The sequence below is a fragment of the Patiria miniata genome, unplaced genomic scaffold, assembly GCF_015706575.1.
Source record: "Patiria miniata isolate m_02_andy unplaced genomic scaffold, ASM1570657v1 HiC_scaffold_14, whole genome shotgun sequence".
Taxonomy (NCBI): domain Eukaryota; kingdom Metazoa; phylum Echinodermata; class Asteroidea; order Valvatida; family Asterinidae; genus Patiria; species Patiria miniata.
This window is the reverse complement of record NW_024037052.1, coordinates 6,215,985-6,234,271: the sequence shown is the minus strand read 5'-3', so window position 1 is coordinate 6,234,271 and position 18,287 is coordinate 6,215,985. Positions and strand designations below refer to the sequence as shown.

Below are 18,287 nucleotides of genomic sequence, written 5' to 3'. Positions count from 1 at the left end.
GGCAGTCACAAGTCAATCACAAGGCAGTCACAAATCAATCACAAGGCAGTCACAAATCAATCACAAGGCAGTCACAAATCAATCACAAGGCAGTCACAAGTCAATCACAAGGCAGTCACAAATCAAACACAAGGCAGTCACCAGTCAGATCACAAGTACCAGTTGATAAACTTTGACTTAAATAAAACCTTACCCCCCCCCCCCCCCCCCCGAAAAAAGCTTACAAACAAGTGAAAAACGAAGCTGTTAACTCATAGCATAAGCTTGATTGGCACTAGCTGAAATTGTTGACGTACCTTTTTGATTTTGGAAGCTGTCTGGTTTATTTAGTTTTGTTTGCGTATTAACTGCAAATGCATGCTGTAGCGTAAACCTACATGTAAGTGCTGGAGCGGTTTGGGTCGTTATAAGGAGTGACAGCTATTTATGGCACAGCAACAGCAGGTTTTGTTTATTGGGCATGGGCAACTCTCAGCTAGAATAGAATAGAAAATGGACCATTTTAGAGAGCAATTCACTACAACAGTTCATAAGTGACTTTTATATAACTGACATACAGATCCTAGTCACTTACATCACGTGGCATTCGTTATTGCTCCCATTCATGCCACGGCTCAAAAAGTACTATCCGCCCATGGGGAATGGGTAATACTACTCAACAGTTGGGATCATGACGCGGTATTTGTGTGCAAATGCATGCTGGTGTGCGCGTTCAGCGTTGCGCGAACCGCGTATTGTCCAAAGAGCCAGCGCTACAGCGTTGGGTTCAAACATTTTCGTGAAGGGGTGGTTTGGAAGAGACAAATACATTTTCCTCCAGTTTTGTATTGAAATAAAAGTTCAAATATATCAAATGACAAGGATCTATATGTCAGTTATATAAAACAAATATTGAGTGGCTTTAAATTGTGAAATGGGAGGAATATTATCGCTCGGTAAAATCTGGACTTTTCCATTTCACTCGGCTTCGCCTCGTGAAATGGAAAAGTCCAGATTTTACCTTGCGATAATATTCCTCCCATATATTTGTATATTATTGAGTGCTTCCCGTTTATTTAGTCAATTCTTAAAGGCACGTACAGACATTGGTAGTTGCCCGAAAACAAACTTACGAATTTAACAAGAAAACCTGTCATCAAAGTGAAGATAGGGATGGTACCAAATACCCTGTGAAATTATTCCCCAAGGAATAGTATCGTTCAGAAGAAAACAATCATTGAAGATGGTTATAAAAAGTGTGCTCACATAACGATATTTATTAAATACTGCTGATTTAGGAGTTGTACTGGAGAGGGTGCAGTTTAAAATATGAAAAGGTATATAAAAGGTAAAATATGAAAAGTTCTAGAAAAGACTAGCTTTTTTTGCTTTTGTTTTCTTTTCAAAATGTAGAGTGTCCACGGAGCTGAAACTTCAACCATTTGTTGCTTCAAATGAAAAACAAATATCACAAAAAGCATATGTACTCTTCTTTGTGTTTGCAGCCGGTGTGGAAACTTTGCAAAGGGAACTCTCTGGACCGTGGGAACAAGAGGGACCTGTGCCGGGCCTTGGAGAAGTCTTTCCAAACGGTAAGCTCGATTACAATCCTCATTTTGTTAGGTTCATATACCGGTACTTCATTTCCAGTACAGTAGACTCATAAAGTTATATTTAAAAAAAAACAAAGATCATACTGTGTATACTACGCGCACATGCGAACGTGCCGACATGGACGCGCTGCCGCCATACTTTAGGTGAAACAATGGACCGATCGGGATTGGTCATAAGCCCCGCCAACCTTAGCAACGGCTTGGGAACGTCATACGCTTGGTCAAAGTCAACAAACTGCGCAAGTGCACTCAGTCTCCACTTCGCTCATACACCCCGCCCTGCAAACAGGACGCTGGGATACTCTGATGAGCTTCACAGAATCTTGTGAAGGAAGTGGCCTATGACCTATGTATAAAGCATCTGGCTGCAGCTGTTCAAGACCGCAGTTAGACAATGTGCGCAAATGCTATCCGAAAACTGCCATAGAAATGCACACGTTCCATACCGGATGTGATATCTGTTTCATTGCGGACCATGTGGACAAAATTTTGAGCGTCGCATAATGGATCCGACCGTTTGTGATTCGAAACGGAGCCTGAGCAAGTGACGGGAAATGTAAATTTACTTTACACTGAACACAGATATGTTTTACAGAATTTCCTACATTTTTACGCTTTTCAACGAAAACAAAAATCTCTAAACTGAAATAAAAGAGTAATGAATCAGTCTTAACGGCCGTTTCAAACCTTGCAGAGTCAGAATCCAACCAATCAGAGCGTGAATTCATCAGAGTATCCCAGCGTCCTGTTTGCAGGGTGGGGGGTACGAGCGAAAATCTCCGCATGCAAGATGAAACATAGATCATAGTACGTACGTACATGAATGCACGCACGTGCGCACATGCTATATCTAGAAATCAATTCAAAAGTGGGTCCATTGTTATACCTAAAGTATGGCGGCTGCACGTCCATGTCGGAACGAGTACATGCAACGAGTGCGCTCTCTAGTTTCTGAAATATAACTCTATGAGTTGACTACTCTGTGCATCAGTTTGGACCAGTGATTGGAAATAGGAAGAGGGTGAGGTTGCATTGTGACCTGCTCCGACAAATTGAGAACTAAGTCACCAAAATATCAAGTTATGAAATTAATGTCACAGCATCAAGTAGAAATTTAGCAATGTATAGAAATTCAACACCACTGGTTAATTGTTGGTCTTTAAAAGTAAGAGAGAAACTTGCAATTTTTTTAAAAGTACATTTATAAAGAATTTACCGCCAACTGATGCCTAGCATTTTAACTCCTATTTCTCCATGGTCGGATCAGGTCCAATGTAGTTGATGTTAATATGTGAGTTTAAGGAAAATGACGCCACTGCCTACAGATTGTCACATGCATTGGCATTTTGGGAGTCAAATTTTCGTGATGCGCATCAGCTGTGCAGTATTTCAAAGAAATTGTGAGCAACATGCGTGCGTGTTTAGAACATTTTGCACACTGCGCGCTAAAATGGAGTTGAACATGCAGTTGTAATTTGCCTACAAAGATGGCTGTCTATGAGAGGAGTCTATACAAGGAAAGCCTTGTAAAGCTGGTCCCAGAGTGCACAAAATTCTATTCAATTGATTCAGAACGGCTAAAAAGTTGGAAATGAAACATGGAAACCTGACTCATTGCCTAGCATGTATCATGTGTAAAATACATAAAGCAAGCGGCGGCAGACTAATTGCTTGACAGTCAGCGTGTCAGTAGGTGAGTCAGTCAGTCATGTGCACAAAGGACGCTGGGCTGGCCCTCCAGGATCAGCACAAACAGGTGACAGGGCTCAAAATGATAAAATAGCATGCAGTCGACACAGTGTCAGTATGTTTCAGTATCAGGGATGAGATTTGTCAGGATTGTTTCCTGATTTCAGGAATTCTTGTCACGATTTTTCCTGATTTCCGGATTTTTCCTGATTTCAGGAATTTTTTTGTCAGGATTTTCCCTGATTTCAAGATTTTTTGTCAGGATTTTTCCTGAATAAAGGATTTTTAAAGAATGTCTTTGGAAATTCGGAATTCCTGAGGTTTTTTACCCATACAAGTTTATGTAAAAAAAGACTTCAGGGGTATTTTAAGGGTTGCCTTTAGGCAAATTACAAATTTAAACATGTATACCATAGACCCGACGTTGCTTTTGGACTCTCAGCAACCTTCAAACCTTCTGCCGATTATTTTGTGGATTTCATATTCTCCCAATCTCACTCTTCCAGTATTCATTCATTTATCTGCCTTTCTTCGATGTTTTTGCAAAATTGCCAAAATCTTCTGAGCGTACAATTTTCTGCAAACAAAGCCTCCCTCCTCCATTTTTATCGAGGCCAGTTAATACAAAAGAGAACACGCTTTTTGCTTGTATGAGGAAAACATTGCTTAAAATAGTGACGCAACAATAGGCATTTCCCGAATAATCAATTCTAACTCCCTAGGTATTTCTGCTAGGATGCAACCTCAATTCTGCAAAATCCTCCAACTGCCTCCATGTAAAAATAGCATACAGCCTCAATCCTGCAAAATCTTACTCTGTTTCTTGATTGTGGTCCTTGGAGGGGTAACAACTGCCTCAATCCTGCAAAATCCTCCAGCAATCACTGTCAATATGTTGAGGCAGAGCCAGTAACATCCTGGAGAAGTGCGGAGGATTTCCAGTATAATCTAGGCCAAAATTTATGCACCGCTGATCGTAAACATCCTCCAAAATCAGCCATACACTTTCGCCGTATAGCGTCCATCCAGCAAAATCCTCCATTTTGCAAAGATGGTTTTGGAGGATTTGGGAAGGTTAGGGTTAAAACTTTATCTCTCAAAAATTTGTAAATTGAAATTTGATCACTGAAATCTTCTTTATAAAGTTTGTGAAGTTAATTTTTGATCTGTAAATCTTTGTCTGTAGTTGCAAAGATGTACATGTTTATTCAGCCACTTTATAGAGACACTGACATCCCATAATCGTTCACTGTGATGATAAGACGGGGAAAAAAATAAATGTACAAATTGTCACAGTGAATAGAAGCAAAGATCATATTGAAAGATAAACTTGAAAAAATGTTATGTCCAAATTTTGTACGGTAAGACTTGGAAGGTTTGTTTAACGGAAAATAGCAGTAGCACTATGTAGTCAGATCTCTTATGTGACTTTGTGAGGTTTTGAAAAGAACCGGCTGTGAAAAAAAATTGTTTTGTATGCATAATGTCAGACCATATGGTGTCATTTGCCACCCATTCTACAGTACGGTTGCATAACCCGTGCACTTCAGAAAATGTTGTTTAAACAAAAAAAAACTACTTTATTCAGATTTTAAACATTGCAAGTCTCTGAAAAATAGCTGTCATTTTGCGCACAAATGAACTGAATTGCTCACAAATGAGCTGAATTATTGTCTGGCAGTGAATTGTGCGAAGAAATAATTCAGTAGCTAAACACCGGTGGATTTTTTTGTTCAATGTCTCATTCAAAAATGAATAATTTTTATATTCCTAGGAAAATAGCAATTGAAACAAATTGATTTATATTTGGAGGTAATACTCGCAGATTTCATGGGGAATTCATCTTTTAAAGTATGTTGGCTATATCATTATTTGTTCCTTTTTCATGTAGCTTTTCTGTTCATGACTGAACGATATTGATAAAACCCACTTGCCATTAACCAAAGCAAGATTTGTATCTATGCCGTTCGGTCTTGCTGATATCATTTGGTAGTCATTAAACATTAACAGCATGGGAATAAGCCAGATTTTCTTTATTCCTTTTGTTGTTATCATAAAACTCCGGAGTCCGCAACTTCTCTTAGGCAAGAGACATGTACCCTTATCTTGCTGTATTGACATACCGATGTAGCAATATTATCGTGCGGACACTGAATAATCTGAACAAGCAGCTTCCGAGATTATATTAAATGCATACCCCTACTTCACTCATTGTTTTATCATTTACAAATTTTCAGAGACAAAATAAGTCAAAAAACTATACTATAGAGTGTCAACTGTCATTATGTGATGAAAGAATAGCCAATAGAAAACTTTCATAAGTTTTGCCTGAAACAGGGGAGAAAAAAAAACACTGGACGTTACTGTCCCACCCCTGGACAGTTATATTATTCTTGAATTATACAGGAAAAAGGAGCTGTTTAGGCCCCCCCAAAAAAGTCTCCGGTTTCTGGTATGGAGCTTGCCCAAAAAGTGGTGCGGCGATGCGGCTTTTTTTTTTTTTTTACCTGATTTTTTTGCTTCAAATGTCGGCTGATGACTGCAAATGGTGCCCGACTAAACTCAGTGCAAATTATATGGGAGTCCAGAGAGGCGACATAAAGCTTATTCTCGACCATAACCCTATCTAAAAACACGTTAAAATTGTGCAGCAGCAGGATTCCAGTCAGACCAGTGAGTTTGGCGGTTTTCAGACATCATCTTTCATTGAAAAAAAAACTTTTTCATTTTGTCGAAGCGCATGGCTACGGCGACTCGCGCGCATACCAGAAACCGGAGACTTTTTTTTTTTTGCCTTAGATGTGCTACATTTCTGGTGTCAGTTGTGGGTTATGTTTTTACGATGGTGTAAAAATCCTGGTAATTGTTAGGAATTTATTTAGAAAAATCTTTAAAAGGATGACACGGCAACTCTACCGTAACTTGCCTTTTGTGGAAGAAATATTTATAATTTTAATCTCGTCCTTACTAAGTGATATCTATCAGCTGCACACATGCGTATTTCTCAGATGTATCTATAGGCTATCTGACCGTATGAATTGATTAAGTTCATGGATAATGCTAGATTCTTTTAGGTATGAAGACTTTCAAATTTGACGGATAAAAGAAGGGTTTGTCACATTTTATCTTATTTACAAAGCATGCCCACTGCCTTCATTTCTCCTCAAACTTATCGGCAGGAAATTATTATTGACCTTTGGAGTTCGGTCGTGTGCAGTTTAGTGGAAGTGATTAAGAAAAATGCTTTTCAGTGAAAGTGCCGACATGTTGTGAGATAATAAAACATCCAATTACTTTGTTAAATTGATTTTAGGCATGCATGGGTTCTTGTCGTTGGTTCAAAGTTCATGATGTTTGCGAACGGAAAAGGCTTTCTTGGCAGGGACACCTTGATGCCCGTCTATTAAAGTGCATGTTTGTCATCCGTGGTTTTCAAAGGATGCAAAAACAAATACAGTTGGATCATTCTCTGTCAGTCGGCCGAAAGATCGCAGACAGCATGTATATTGCGGACAAGAAAATCTTGTTTGGGAATGCGTGGCTTCTGGCTATCAGATAAAAAGTGACTCTTTTGGAAAAAGAAAAGTCTACTTGAATGAAAAACTGGATACTGCATTATTCACGTCGGTCATCTGTGGTTTTGGAGAGATTTTAGGACAACTAATTAATAAGTATGTTGAAATTGAATATACAAACCCTGGAAAGTCATCTGCAGTACGTATATTTCGGAGAGAAATGAACACAGGCCAACAAACGTTTGCTGTATTGACCGATTTGTTCAGAAATGTTTTGGACTTTCACTTCAGCAATTTGTTTGCTGCAGAATTCATTTATGAAACTGGCCATTGTCGGCACATGTGTCACTGTAATATCTGCCAATGATGGACGTGTGCATTTGGATGATTCGTCTTTGTTATGGAGTAGTGACCTATGATCCTTCCTGTGCATTTTGAAACCTCTGTGGAACGTGTTTGATTACTGAACACGCTGGACCATTTTCAGCATGAGGACAGTTCCAATGCACATCTAAAGTTCGCTTTGGTAATACTGGATTTTCCCCCATCTACATTTTGTTGTTGTTGATAAGGCATGCCTGGACTTGTAGCGTTTTGGATCCAGCACGGAGTACTTTTGTTTGGAATGACTACAACTTTTGACAACGATATGTCAGCAGTTTGAATCTCTTCATAAGATGGAATTTACATCGGGGTGATGTACATGTAAATCAATGTTAGGTTTTGCCCTTCACCGACATATGAACACTGTATACTCAGTGTGTTACCTGCCCGAGTTAAGTTGGAAAAAAAGCTCCGGTGGGACTCGAACCGACAACGTCCTGCTTTTTAGTGCAGATCTTGATGGTTTGAGGAATCTGTTTAGATCTTTGCCAACCGTGGACAACAGCACACAATAGGGAAGTTAATATTCTATAAAAAGCCAACAGCCAGTTTGGTTTTCAGTTGAATTCGGTCATGGATGCAACCTTTTCAGTTCATCTTTTCGTATCTGTGCAAAGATTTTGTCTGTAAAATCATGTCTGATCCAGGGTATGACTACCTGAACTTGTCAAAAGATTGACTTATTCACAACTTGACCAAGTGACAAAATGGCATAAAGCAAACTCTGAAAATGTCAAAGTCACCAAATTCAGAAATGAGTAATTGCTGAGGAGCATCATCAGTTTATCTTTCTGGCACGGAGGAAAACTAGTTCGGTACGCCTCAGCTTTGTGTGGGTGTACATAACTGCAGACTTGGCTGGATTTATCACAGTTTATTCAATTTAAGAAACGGACCGAGTGCTGAAACCGTGTCAGCGACACAGTTAATTGTGTGAGCAAATAACCTGTTAGTGGGTCGCTGATCGCCTGTCCAAAATGATGGCACAAACAGGAATTTGGCAAATCAATGGCCACATCATTATACTCACTCGCTTTGTGCTGACATTTAGTGCTAGTTCACTTGATGCAGATTGTTATTTTGCAAAGGATCTGGAGTTTTGTTAACATTGGGTTTTGAACAACAGTTCTACCAAGAGCCGGAGCTGTGAACATCACCGATTCTTTGTGTTGCATCATTGTCAGAATAGCTTATTTTTGAGGATCAGTACCACGCGCAGAGACAACATGGATGATTACCGTAGTAGTAATGTCACTGGCGGGAACATTACAGGGACGACCGCGCCATCGTTGGAGGAGCCACTGCCAGCTATCATTGCTATGACGGTGTACATGTCTTTGCTGGCCGTACTTGGGTTGATAGGCAATACCTTGGTGATTATTTCCGTGGTCATATCCCCTCGCTTGCGCAATGCCTCCTACGCGTTCATCGTCAACCTGAGCGTGGCCGACCTCGCGGTGAACGTTCTGGTCATCCCTCTGACGATTGTGTCGCAGTTTCTCTACGGCTGGCCCCGCCATCCCTTCTGGTGTCACTGCATATTCTACCTCTTCCTCCTCTCCATCGGTCTCTCCCTGATCACCCTGGCGGCCATCGCGGCCAACCGCTACTGCCTGGTATCCCGCTCTTGGAATTCCTACCAGAGATACTGCAACCGGAGGGCGGTTACCATCCTCTTCATCTGCATCTGGAGTAGCTCCCTCCTTCTGGCCTTCCTCCCGGAGTTTGGCTTTGGGAAGATTCACTACGATCCTCAAGTCCGCATCTGCTATGCGGACAACTCGGACATCGGGACCTTCTGGTATCTCAACGTCTTGATAATCTACGTCATCATAGTCGGCATGATCTTTACCCCGTTTCTGTACTGGCTGACATTCCGGGCCGTTCGCGCCAGCAAGATGCGCGTCCGGAACATCCACCGCTCTTCCCGGTTCGCGTTCCACGCCAACGCAAACTTTCAACCGCGGATGCTTCGCCCGGAGGAAATCCGCCTGACGAAGATCATGGTCATCATATACGTCCTGATTATGGTCTGCTGGTTCCCGTTGGTGGTCATGCACTTTTTCAAGCATGCTTACGTGATACCGGTGACGTTAGAGAGACTCTCGCTCGTGCTTGTGTTCACCAATTCATCCATTAACCCTTACCTCTATGCTGGACTGAACCACCGCTTCCGACAAGCTTACAGAAGGATTCTGCTGTGTGGCCACCGCAGCAGGGCCACTGTATCGGTATTAAATGTATAGGTCAAAATCAGTTTCTAAATATCTGTAATTTGTTGCTGTAAATGTTTGCCTAATGTGATTTTTTCGGAAAGTATTTTTCTGATTTCCTTTTTGTTGTGCATATTTGTGCCTTCCATAATGGTACTCAGGGTAGGCAAAGGATGGTTCCGCAACGTTAAGGTTTCAACAAATGAACCTTTTTGGAGTTTTTTTTTTTGGGGGGGGGGCACACTCCTCAAATTTAATCCTGAAATTGGGATGGTACATGTACAGTTTTGTACACTAGTGTAATAAAAGAAAAAGTCAAAGCACATTTTTCAAACAAGGAGCAATTTCAATGAAGAACTGCAGTTCAACTAACCGTTGAAAGTGGTTCGAGGCTAGATTCTTGCTTATTTGAAAAGTGTTGGACCCAGAGTCTTTGGATAGTGTTAAAGGCCCTAAACTTATCGTTTCGGGTTGCAGTAACACCATGTGGTAATAACTACCGCTTAGAAGATATTTAGTTTTGAAAAGAACTTGTCCTGCTTATTATCAACTTTCGTTAAGTAGTTTTTAGTTCTGATCAGAACAGTCCTGCTTTAAGGCCCTAAACTTGCTGCATATTTTCCATACAAGGCTGATGTCATAACAGACTCTATTGACTTTATGGCTAGTTTTGCAGGTTGTGGGTTCGAGTCCAGTCTGGGGTTATGGTGCGTGTGTCCTTGGGCAAGGCACTTTGTAACTCATTGCTTCTCCTCACCTGGGAGTACATGGGTACCTGTGAGGGGAGAGATGGTTATATAAGCTGTTTGCTCCAGAAAAAATGGCTGCGTGGAGCTGTATACTCCCCAGGGAGCTGAGATGGAATAAGAATGCAAACCAGTCAATAAATTCCCAAAGGTACCAATGATAAATACCCACACTAAAAAATCAGGAGATTTTGTTTTCAGAAGTGATCAAGACATAAATCAAATGTAAGCTTGATTTACCGTCTTTCACTTTTTGTACACTTTTTTTTTGGGGGGGGTGTTAACCATGATTTTTCCCCAAGACAATCACCCTAAAAGCAGTCCTGAAGCCCATCGGCATTTTGAAGAAAAAAAAATGATGCCTACACTCATTGCAAAATAGAGCCATTTTTGATTCTATTTTCATCCCAAATATCTCTGATATACAACTTCAAAGACCAGTTTAAAGCTAGAACCCTTCATTTCTACAAATCCTCAAGTGCAGGTGCCACAAAACTCTATAAAGAGAAAGAACGACAGTATGAAAATCGTGATTTGGCCAGCATAGCCAATGCCGGGCCTATTTACTAGGAATTTTTTTTTTAAGGAATGTTTTATGGCTCCAATAATCAGGAGTAATAACAATGTATAGCAATTTAATCTTAGTCATGTTAGTGAAAAGTGCTACATGTATATAACTACCCATTGTTAATATTGTTATTATTAACTTCCTACATTTTGGGGTCTCTTTTATTAAGAGGTTTCTTGATTAAAAAATGAATAAGATTGATAATATAAATTGCCATTAATCAAAATGAATGCTTTTTGGTTTGACATCTTGCATTCTTTTATCTTCCTTCTCGGTCAGTCAGATGTTAATATTAACATGATTTTCCAAAAGGGAACGGCTGGGATGTTGGAATCCCAGTTTTGTAAAGAGGGAAGAAGGGGGGGGGGGGTAGGGAGGGAGGGGGGTAGGGAGAGATGAGCCATTGCAATCAGTGCGTACAAAGACCAAAGACCTGAAGTAATGAAGCAAGATTGACAGTATTGAGTGATGACGTTATTAACCCTAACAGGATCCAACAGGATCCAACTATATCATAAACCTGTTGGAGCCTGTTGGATTGAGCAGATTGAGTCATGTAATCCGGCAAAAAATTGCAGTGTCCACTTCCATATCAGCATGTTGGTTGCCTGATTAATACCTGTTTCAGACCAAGGGCGGATCCGGGGGGGGGGGGGGGGGGGGGGGCCAAAGGGGGCCATGGCCCCCCCCCCCCCAAAACGAAATCAATTTTTTTTTTTTATGTGACATCGCAATAACGGCAGGCAATGAGTACACCACCATCTTTTCCTCCCAAAAAAAACATTGGTTAAAGTGGTCAGAAATTGCCTCAGATCGCACCACAGAGCATCTAGAATCCAAAAAAATTTCGGGGCCCTTAAGCGGGCCCCGAACCCCACGCCGTAATTTTTTTGACCCACTTTTTGGGGGGACCAAAATTTTCTTGGCCCCCCCCAAAAATTTTGTTCTGGATCCGCCCTTGTTTCAGACCAGCAGTCCAGAGTTGTACCAAACGAAACAAGGGTCGTGACTAAAGTCGATCCGAAGAGAATTTGGTTTCAGCGAGGCAAACTTAATTTTCCATTGACTGACTCTGTAGTCATTCCAAAAGCCTGCAATAGTCCATCTTTCATGTGTAGTTGCTCCTAATAGACCTTTATCATGCTGCCGCCATTTCAGTCATGTTCCCCGTATCCAATAACAGTACTGAATGATAAAGGTTTTTGTGCAAAATTGTACCAGACTATTTTCCCTTCCAGCCTCGCTTTGGTTACGTTGATTTGGATGGGAAAAAATAACGATGGCCGCAACATGATAATGGTCTTTTGTTCAAAACGTGAAGCTTAATTCTCAGAATAAGTCTAAAACATGTGTAAGTAGCAGTGTGCATTTACATGTACAAGTACTACGTGAATACTTGCGGGAGCGCTTTTTAAGTTCACAGCAAAAATAGCGGCAGGCACGTGATGGTGAATGGACCAGTGAGAACTCGGCTCTCGATCATGAATATGTATGAGGTATAGTAAAATACAATAGTTACTTGTGTTCCCTGTTTTTTCTTCTACTCAACTTTTAAGTTTGTTGCTCGGCATACATCTACATGTATGTACATGTACATTGTACACGATAGGAAGTAAAGTATAGATTCACAGGCCGTTACATTCCCTGCATCCCCCTTGACGTAATGTGGAGTGCGTTTAAAAAAAGGTCAATAAATTACTAATAGTTGTGCATTCTGTGTATCATTTATTTCTATTAGATGTATTATTCCATGCTTAATCGGGCCAAATTTTTTGATTTTAATATTAAAAAATCCATCGTGCATGGTTCAAACAAATTCACTGCTGATCATGTAGTAAACTTACAATCTGAAATTTTTTGAAACACACCGATTTCAAATCTTTAATGTTCATATTCATAATAGGGCTGTCCTGAATATACCAAATATTTGAATTTCCGATCATCAATGGAATATTTGAGTAGCTTTTTACCGGTTCGAATATTCGAAGGAAAAAAATAAAACATGCACGTACATGACTGTGATGTTATTTTAATCGTAAAGTTACAGCTCTATATAAAGCCTCTGTACTGATGACGTCACACTTTGTTTACTTGTGCGCTTTTCTATTGTGCTACAAAACCATCGCCCCCATCAGGCTCCCATAAGAAATCAGAAAAACAAAGTGTGATGTCATCAGTACAGACATGGCAGAGGCTTATTACCTACCACTTGCCTGCTTTTGTCTGTTGACTGAATTTGACTAGTCACAGTACCGGTACTTGCTTGAAATATGATCTGACTTTTGGTGACTTGCCTGTGTAAAAGGCATGGCAGGGAAGAGGATTGATGACTCTTCAGACAGCAGGAGGGTTAATAAGTATTGAAAAACACTCCAGCGGCCATAACGTCAATCGCACGCAAATTTTATCGGATGCTTAGTTTTTTTAGTTGCAGCTGGCGCATGTAAATTTGATCAGCAAGTTTCGAATATTTGGATTCAGTCAAATTCAGTTTCCAATAATCGAATATTATGCGGAAATGGACAGCCCTAATTCATAAAAATTCATTATGTGTCCTCTTCTTAATTCCGCAGCAGATTTGATAAATGATCGTTAGTCTGCCACATGATTAAACAAATCTGCAGATTGAACATCATATTCATATCTTAAAAAATGTCTGAATTTGTACCTCGTGCCCCTAAACATTAAGTTCAATCATTAATTAAGTTCAATCATTAACTTTATGTACCACACCCTACCCTTTATCCTTGAGCTTAATGGACTAAACACAATTTAAAGGTATGGTTCAATTTATTTGTATGTGTTGAATTTTTTTTTAATAAGGCCAAAATGAAAAAGAAATTGTTTTGTTTCTGGTAAAAGCTAACCAACCCTAAATTTAGGATGTACATGGGGTCGGCAGTTCGTTTGGAAAGATAAAGAAAAAGAAAACAAAATTCAAGTCTGGAATACGTGTAAGTATACAATAAAGGGCCTACTTACAAGTACATGTGTGTCTATTTTGTGCAGTTTTTCTCCAATATATACTTGTATACATACATATTCTTTACATACTTATGTTGAAAAGAAAGGACTGATTTATTTTTTGCAAAGTTATTGGAAGCACAACTTCAAGTTTTTTTGGCCTGATAATAATTTTGCTGTTACAGAATTTCACTCATAAATACTTGGAATTTTCCAATGAGACACATTACTAAATCAAATCACCAACAAAAGTAAAGCCTGGGGTCAATTTCAAAGCACTGCTTAACAATACGCCATTTTCCCCTCTGCTTTTTATGAATAAATAGATATTAGTAAGCTTTTTATGAATAAAGAGATATTAGTAAAAACATTATTCACTTACATGTACAAGTGAGACCTCAAATGCAAAATGTGGCATAAATTTAGTTGCGAAATAATTTCTTCACAAACTCCAAATTATTTATGGCAACACTTATTCAGTTCTCGCTGGATAGACTTGTTCCCGCCCCACTACTAGCATCTATAATGCAATGATTGGGCAGGTGTCTACTCCTGGGGCGGATTTTGTTTTAGAGCATTGCAGATGCCCAAATTTATAGAAAAAAAATGTAGTGAAAAACAATACACAAGTTCAAAATTCATCAGAATAAAAATAAAAAAGATTATATTCATTGAAGAGTATAGAAAGTTCGTCATTAAGAAAGATTTTTTTGCGAACCATGACGAACGTGGTGGGTGAACTGAAGTGATAATGACGTTGGACAAACAAAGATATTCCTGTTGTAGCTATGGTTACTACAGGAAGTCAATTGTACAAACAAAGTACAATCGGGATTTATATTCCCTGGTGGGAAATGATTCTAAGCCACAGTCGTCTAGGCTTTTTTTTTCTGCTCAGTCTAAGAGATAGCGATTGGATGGGTGGGTTAGACTTGACTTATTATAATTAGCCACCAATGGACCATTCTTGATTGGGCAAGAAGTTCCGCCCACTTTTGGTTTATTTTCATCACCGCGTCAAACCTCTAGTTTAGAGCTATTGTCTGGGTCTTTGCCCCATTACAACTATGAGGGAACAAGCTGAAAACAGACGTAGCCGTAACTCTGGAAGCTCGCTTTGGACAAGTCCTGAGTTTGACCAATCTATCATGGTCAGCTGACCAAAAGTCACGATCTCTTTGGTCAATGTGCACTATTTGATTGCCAGGAAGGAAGGGTCCTTTGACTCAGGCTATAACACCAACAGGGTTTCTCCTGCACTTACAAGCGAAGCGTCGCTTGGATATCAGCTGTCTGAATGCGGAACGGAAGTTGCTGTTCAACCAGCCATAAATGAAAGGGTTCAGGGTCGACCCCACCAGGTACACGGTAAAGACGTGTTTCTGCATTTTCTCAGATGGCACAGAGAAGACCGTGATCAAGGTGATATTCAGCACAAGGGGCATCCAGAGGAGAAAGAAGATGATATAGATGAGGAGAAGGATCTTGGTCAAACGGAGCTCCTCTCTGGTCAGGCCGAGTCGCAGCGGCCGGCGCCGGGTCAGCGCAAAAGTGCGGATACGCCGCTTGCTCTTCCTGACGGCGCAGAAGGTCAAGATGAACTGTAAGGGGATCCAGATGCAGCCCAGAAGGACGAAAAGTAGCAGGGGAAGGCTCAGGACCCAGATTACGGCAGACGATGTCGATAGGATCTCCCGGCTGACGACTGTGTTGCAGGATGCGTAATCTGCAGAGAAAGTCATGGCCACAAGGCCTTGGTTTGATAAGAGCGACAGCGGGAGGAATGAGATGAAGATACCGGATGACCAGAGGGCCAAGAGGCAGATCACAACATTCGTGCGACTGCAGAATCGGCTGAAGGATGCCGCTGAGCGAGCCACCAGGAGGTAGCGGCTCGTTGCGATTGCAGCCAGGGTGAACAGTGCCACGCAGGTGATGTACCACATCATGTGGCCGGCGATGCTGCATGTGATGTCACCGAGGGGCCAGGAGCCACAGAGCGTTCCGATTATGTGAGCGGGAATCAGAACAAGGCATGACAGGAGATCCAAGACGGCGAGGTTCCCGATGTACACGCTGGTGGTCGTCTGAAGTTTGCGCGTTTTGGCAATGGCAAGAATGACAAACACATTGCCAAGCAGGCCCAGTACGCACATGATGCCCTGCACAGTCACTGACAAGATAACAGAGGCATCTGACTTCAAGGAGCAACCGTGATTGAGGTCAAACAGGGGCACGTCACTTGTCAAGTCCGGCGAGAATTCTTGGCTGTGGTTGGACATTTTGAAATCAGTGGTTACCTTTCCTGCTGCCTCTGATGACAGATGTCAAAGAAAAAGTCTTCTTCATATTTGAAGAGGCATTGCAACCGCTCACAGGTCAAGTCCAATGTGATGGTTAATCGGCTGTGCTTTAAAATCCACCAAATTGTCCTAAAATTTCATTCCATGTAAAGCCCTGAAGCCTCATCATTACATGAGAAGTTGACAGTTGCATCAACGGAAGTTTACTCAACTCAACTTGCGATATGCAAGTCTAAATGCTTAATACCAAATCCTGGTTACTGAAAATGGCCGGTATGGCATCCCCACAACGGAGATATTTCGCCGTAAGATTACCCTATCTGGTCAGTGCAGTCGAGATCCACTCCCAGAACCCACCTGTTTTGGGCCAGTTACAGCAGTCACGGCCAGCTGACAATGAGTGATGTACGTACTGTACTTTTAACCAGAATACCGTAGATAGTGCACACCTTAGCAGAGTCAGAAAACTCCCTGCTCAAAAAATATGTTATGTTCAAATGAAACTAGCATTAGACACTTGCTGAAGTCTCTAAGATGGTTAGGTGTTGGCCTTTCTCAAAATGAAGTGTCCAAGATTTGGATGGCTTTTAGGCAACCAGAACAGTTTGCCGAATACAAAACTGACGGGAAGACGTTCCTGCCACTGTATGCTAACTGCTTAAATGTCTCTGCTATTAGAAAGCATCTTGAGGTCTGGTTGATGGATTGTTACTTACTCTCCACGGAAGACGATCCATCATTCTCTCTTCTACTTCGAGAATTCTGCAAATTTACTAGCCACATATTCTTCAGCAACAGTTCCAGTAGGAGCGTCCTTCAATCCGTTTCAGTATTTTTCAACGGTTGCAGAGATTTTTCAAAACGTCAGCTGCACATTAATAAGTTACAGTGTTTCTCCTCGCTCGATGCTGTTCGCAGGCTTTGTTCCAAAAAAGCAATGTTTAACTGAAAAGCCAGACTGTGATGAAGTAACGCAAGATAAATAGAGGGTTGTGTCCAATCATTCCAATGCCTGCGTCATACCCATGAGTTAGAAAACTCATGCTTAATTTCTTGGCCGATATTTTTCCTGTCTACATCATAATTCATAGCTTAACTCCACCCCACTAAAAGAGAAAAAAAATACAAGACATCTGGATGTAAAGTTAAATGGGATCCAGTTTACCATTAACCACAAAAACCATGTACCGGTAAGAAAGAAGACAAAATAGAACCACAAATTAAGCTCTGCACACAAGCTGTCCAAAAAAGCTCTCACCAACGGTCATTTCTTTGTGATAAACAGCACAGCCTGTTAGCGGCCAAAACCTACATTAAAGGTTTTTACTGTTGGTATTAATCAACAGGAGTTAAATATTTCCCCGGCCCTACGTGCTTCCAACTTCCTTTTTCCTTTGTGGGTGCAGAATCCAGATGATCCGTTATCAGTAGTGCTGTGCATTTTTGTACTCGATTATTCCAACTTGGACTTGATTGAATATTCGAATATTTGAAATGCGCTGTACAAGTTTTACATGTACTAGCCTTAAAGGCAAGATACAACAGCTGCAAACATCAAAAGACAAAACTACCGAAATATTATGAAATACCTTACTTAACTGTAATAGTGAGCAATAGTCTCAAGCATCCTGTAAAATCATGGCACCTGGTGTGCCGTCAATTTCAAGAAAAGTGGAATTTTTGTATGCATTTGCAACGATGTTGGGGGTTTGAAACACAGCTGGCTTTTTTCAAATTCTGCTCCAAATTTACCAAATTTAGTTAGTCCACATTTTGTTTGCGATTGGTTACACATCCTTGAAAGGGTGCAAGCCAGCTAGACTGGTTCCCTGACCTTACAATTCCCCGACGTCTATAATTTGCTCCGTTTCATCTGAAGTAGGATCAGGACCAGACTACAAAACAGCATTTTATTTTTTGTTTTTCTATGAGCACAAATCTTTAAACAGGTCCGTGTAACAATATTTGCTATAAAAAGTAATCCCCAAATCCATCCATTTCTGAAAATTACAGCCAGTGCAAATGTTGTATATTCCCTATAGATAAAACTGGCTGTGGAAAAGTGCCATACAGTTTACAAAATTATGTATATACAAAAAATCATGTAACATGTATCAATATTTGTTTTCTAGGTAGCAGAATGGCTGCTGTTTGACAGATTTTAAAGAAGAAATTTGAGCTTATATCTTTAACAGACACTCTCAAATCATGCGAGCATTTGGTAAACTTACACCTGTGTCGTGCTCTGTCTTTTCATGTATGTCTGTCACCTGTCTGTCTGTCCATAGGCTGGGGAACAAAAGCTGCTGCTTC

At 40.7% G+C, this 18,287-nt stretch overlaps 1 protein-coding gene across 1 annotated transcript in view; it reads left to right on the top strand.

The window, feature by feature from the left end:
- Window positions 1-18,287, top strand: part of LOC119721974 (1-phosphatidylinositol 3-phosphate 5-kinase-like) — a 72,929-nt gene that overhangs the window by 15,280 nt on the left and 39,362 nt on the right. The window contains exon 12 of the mRNA XM_038191943.1: window positions 1,485-1,571. Within this exon, the coding sequence (XP_038047871.1) occupies window positions 1,485-1,571 (87 nt within the window). The remainder of the gene's footprint in view (window positions 1-1,484; window positions 1,572-18,287) is intronic.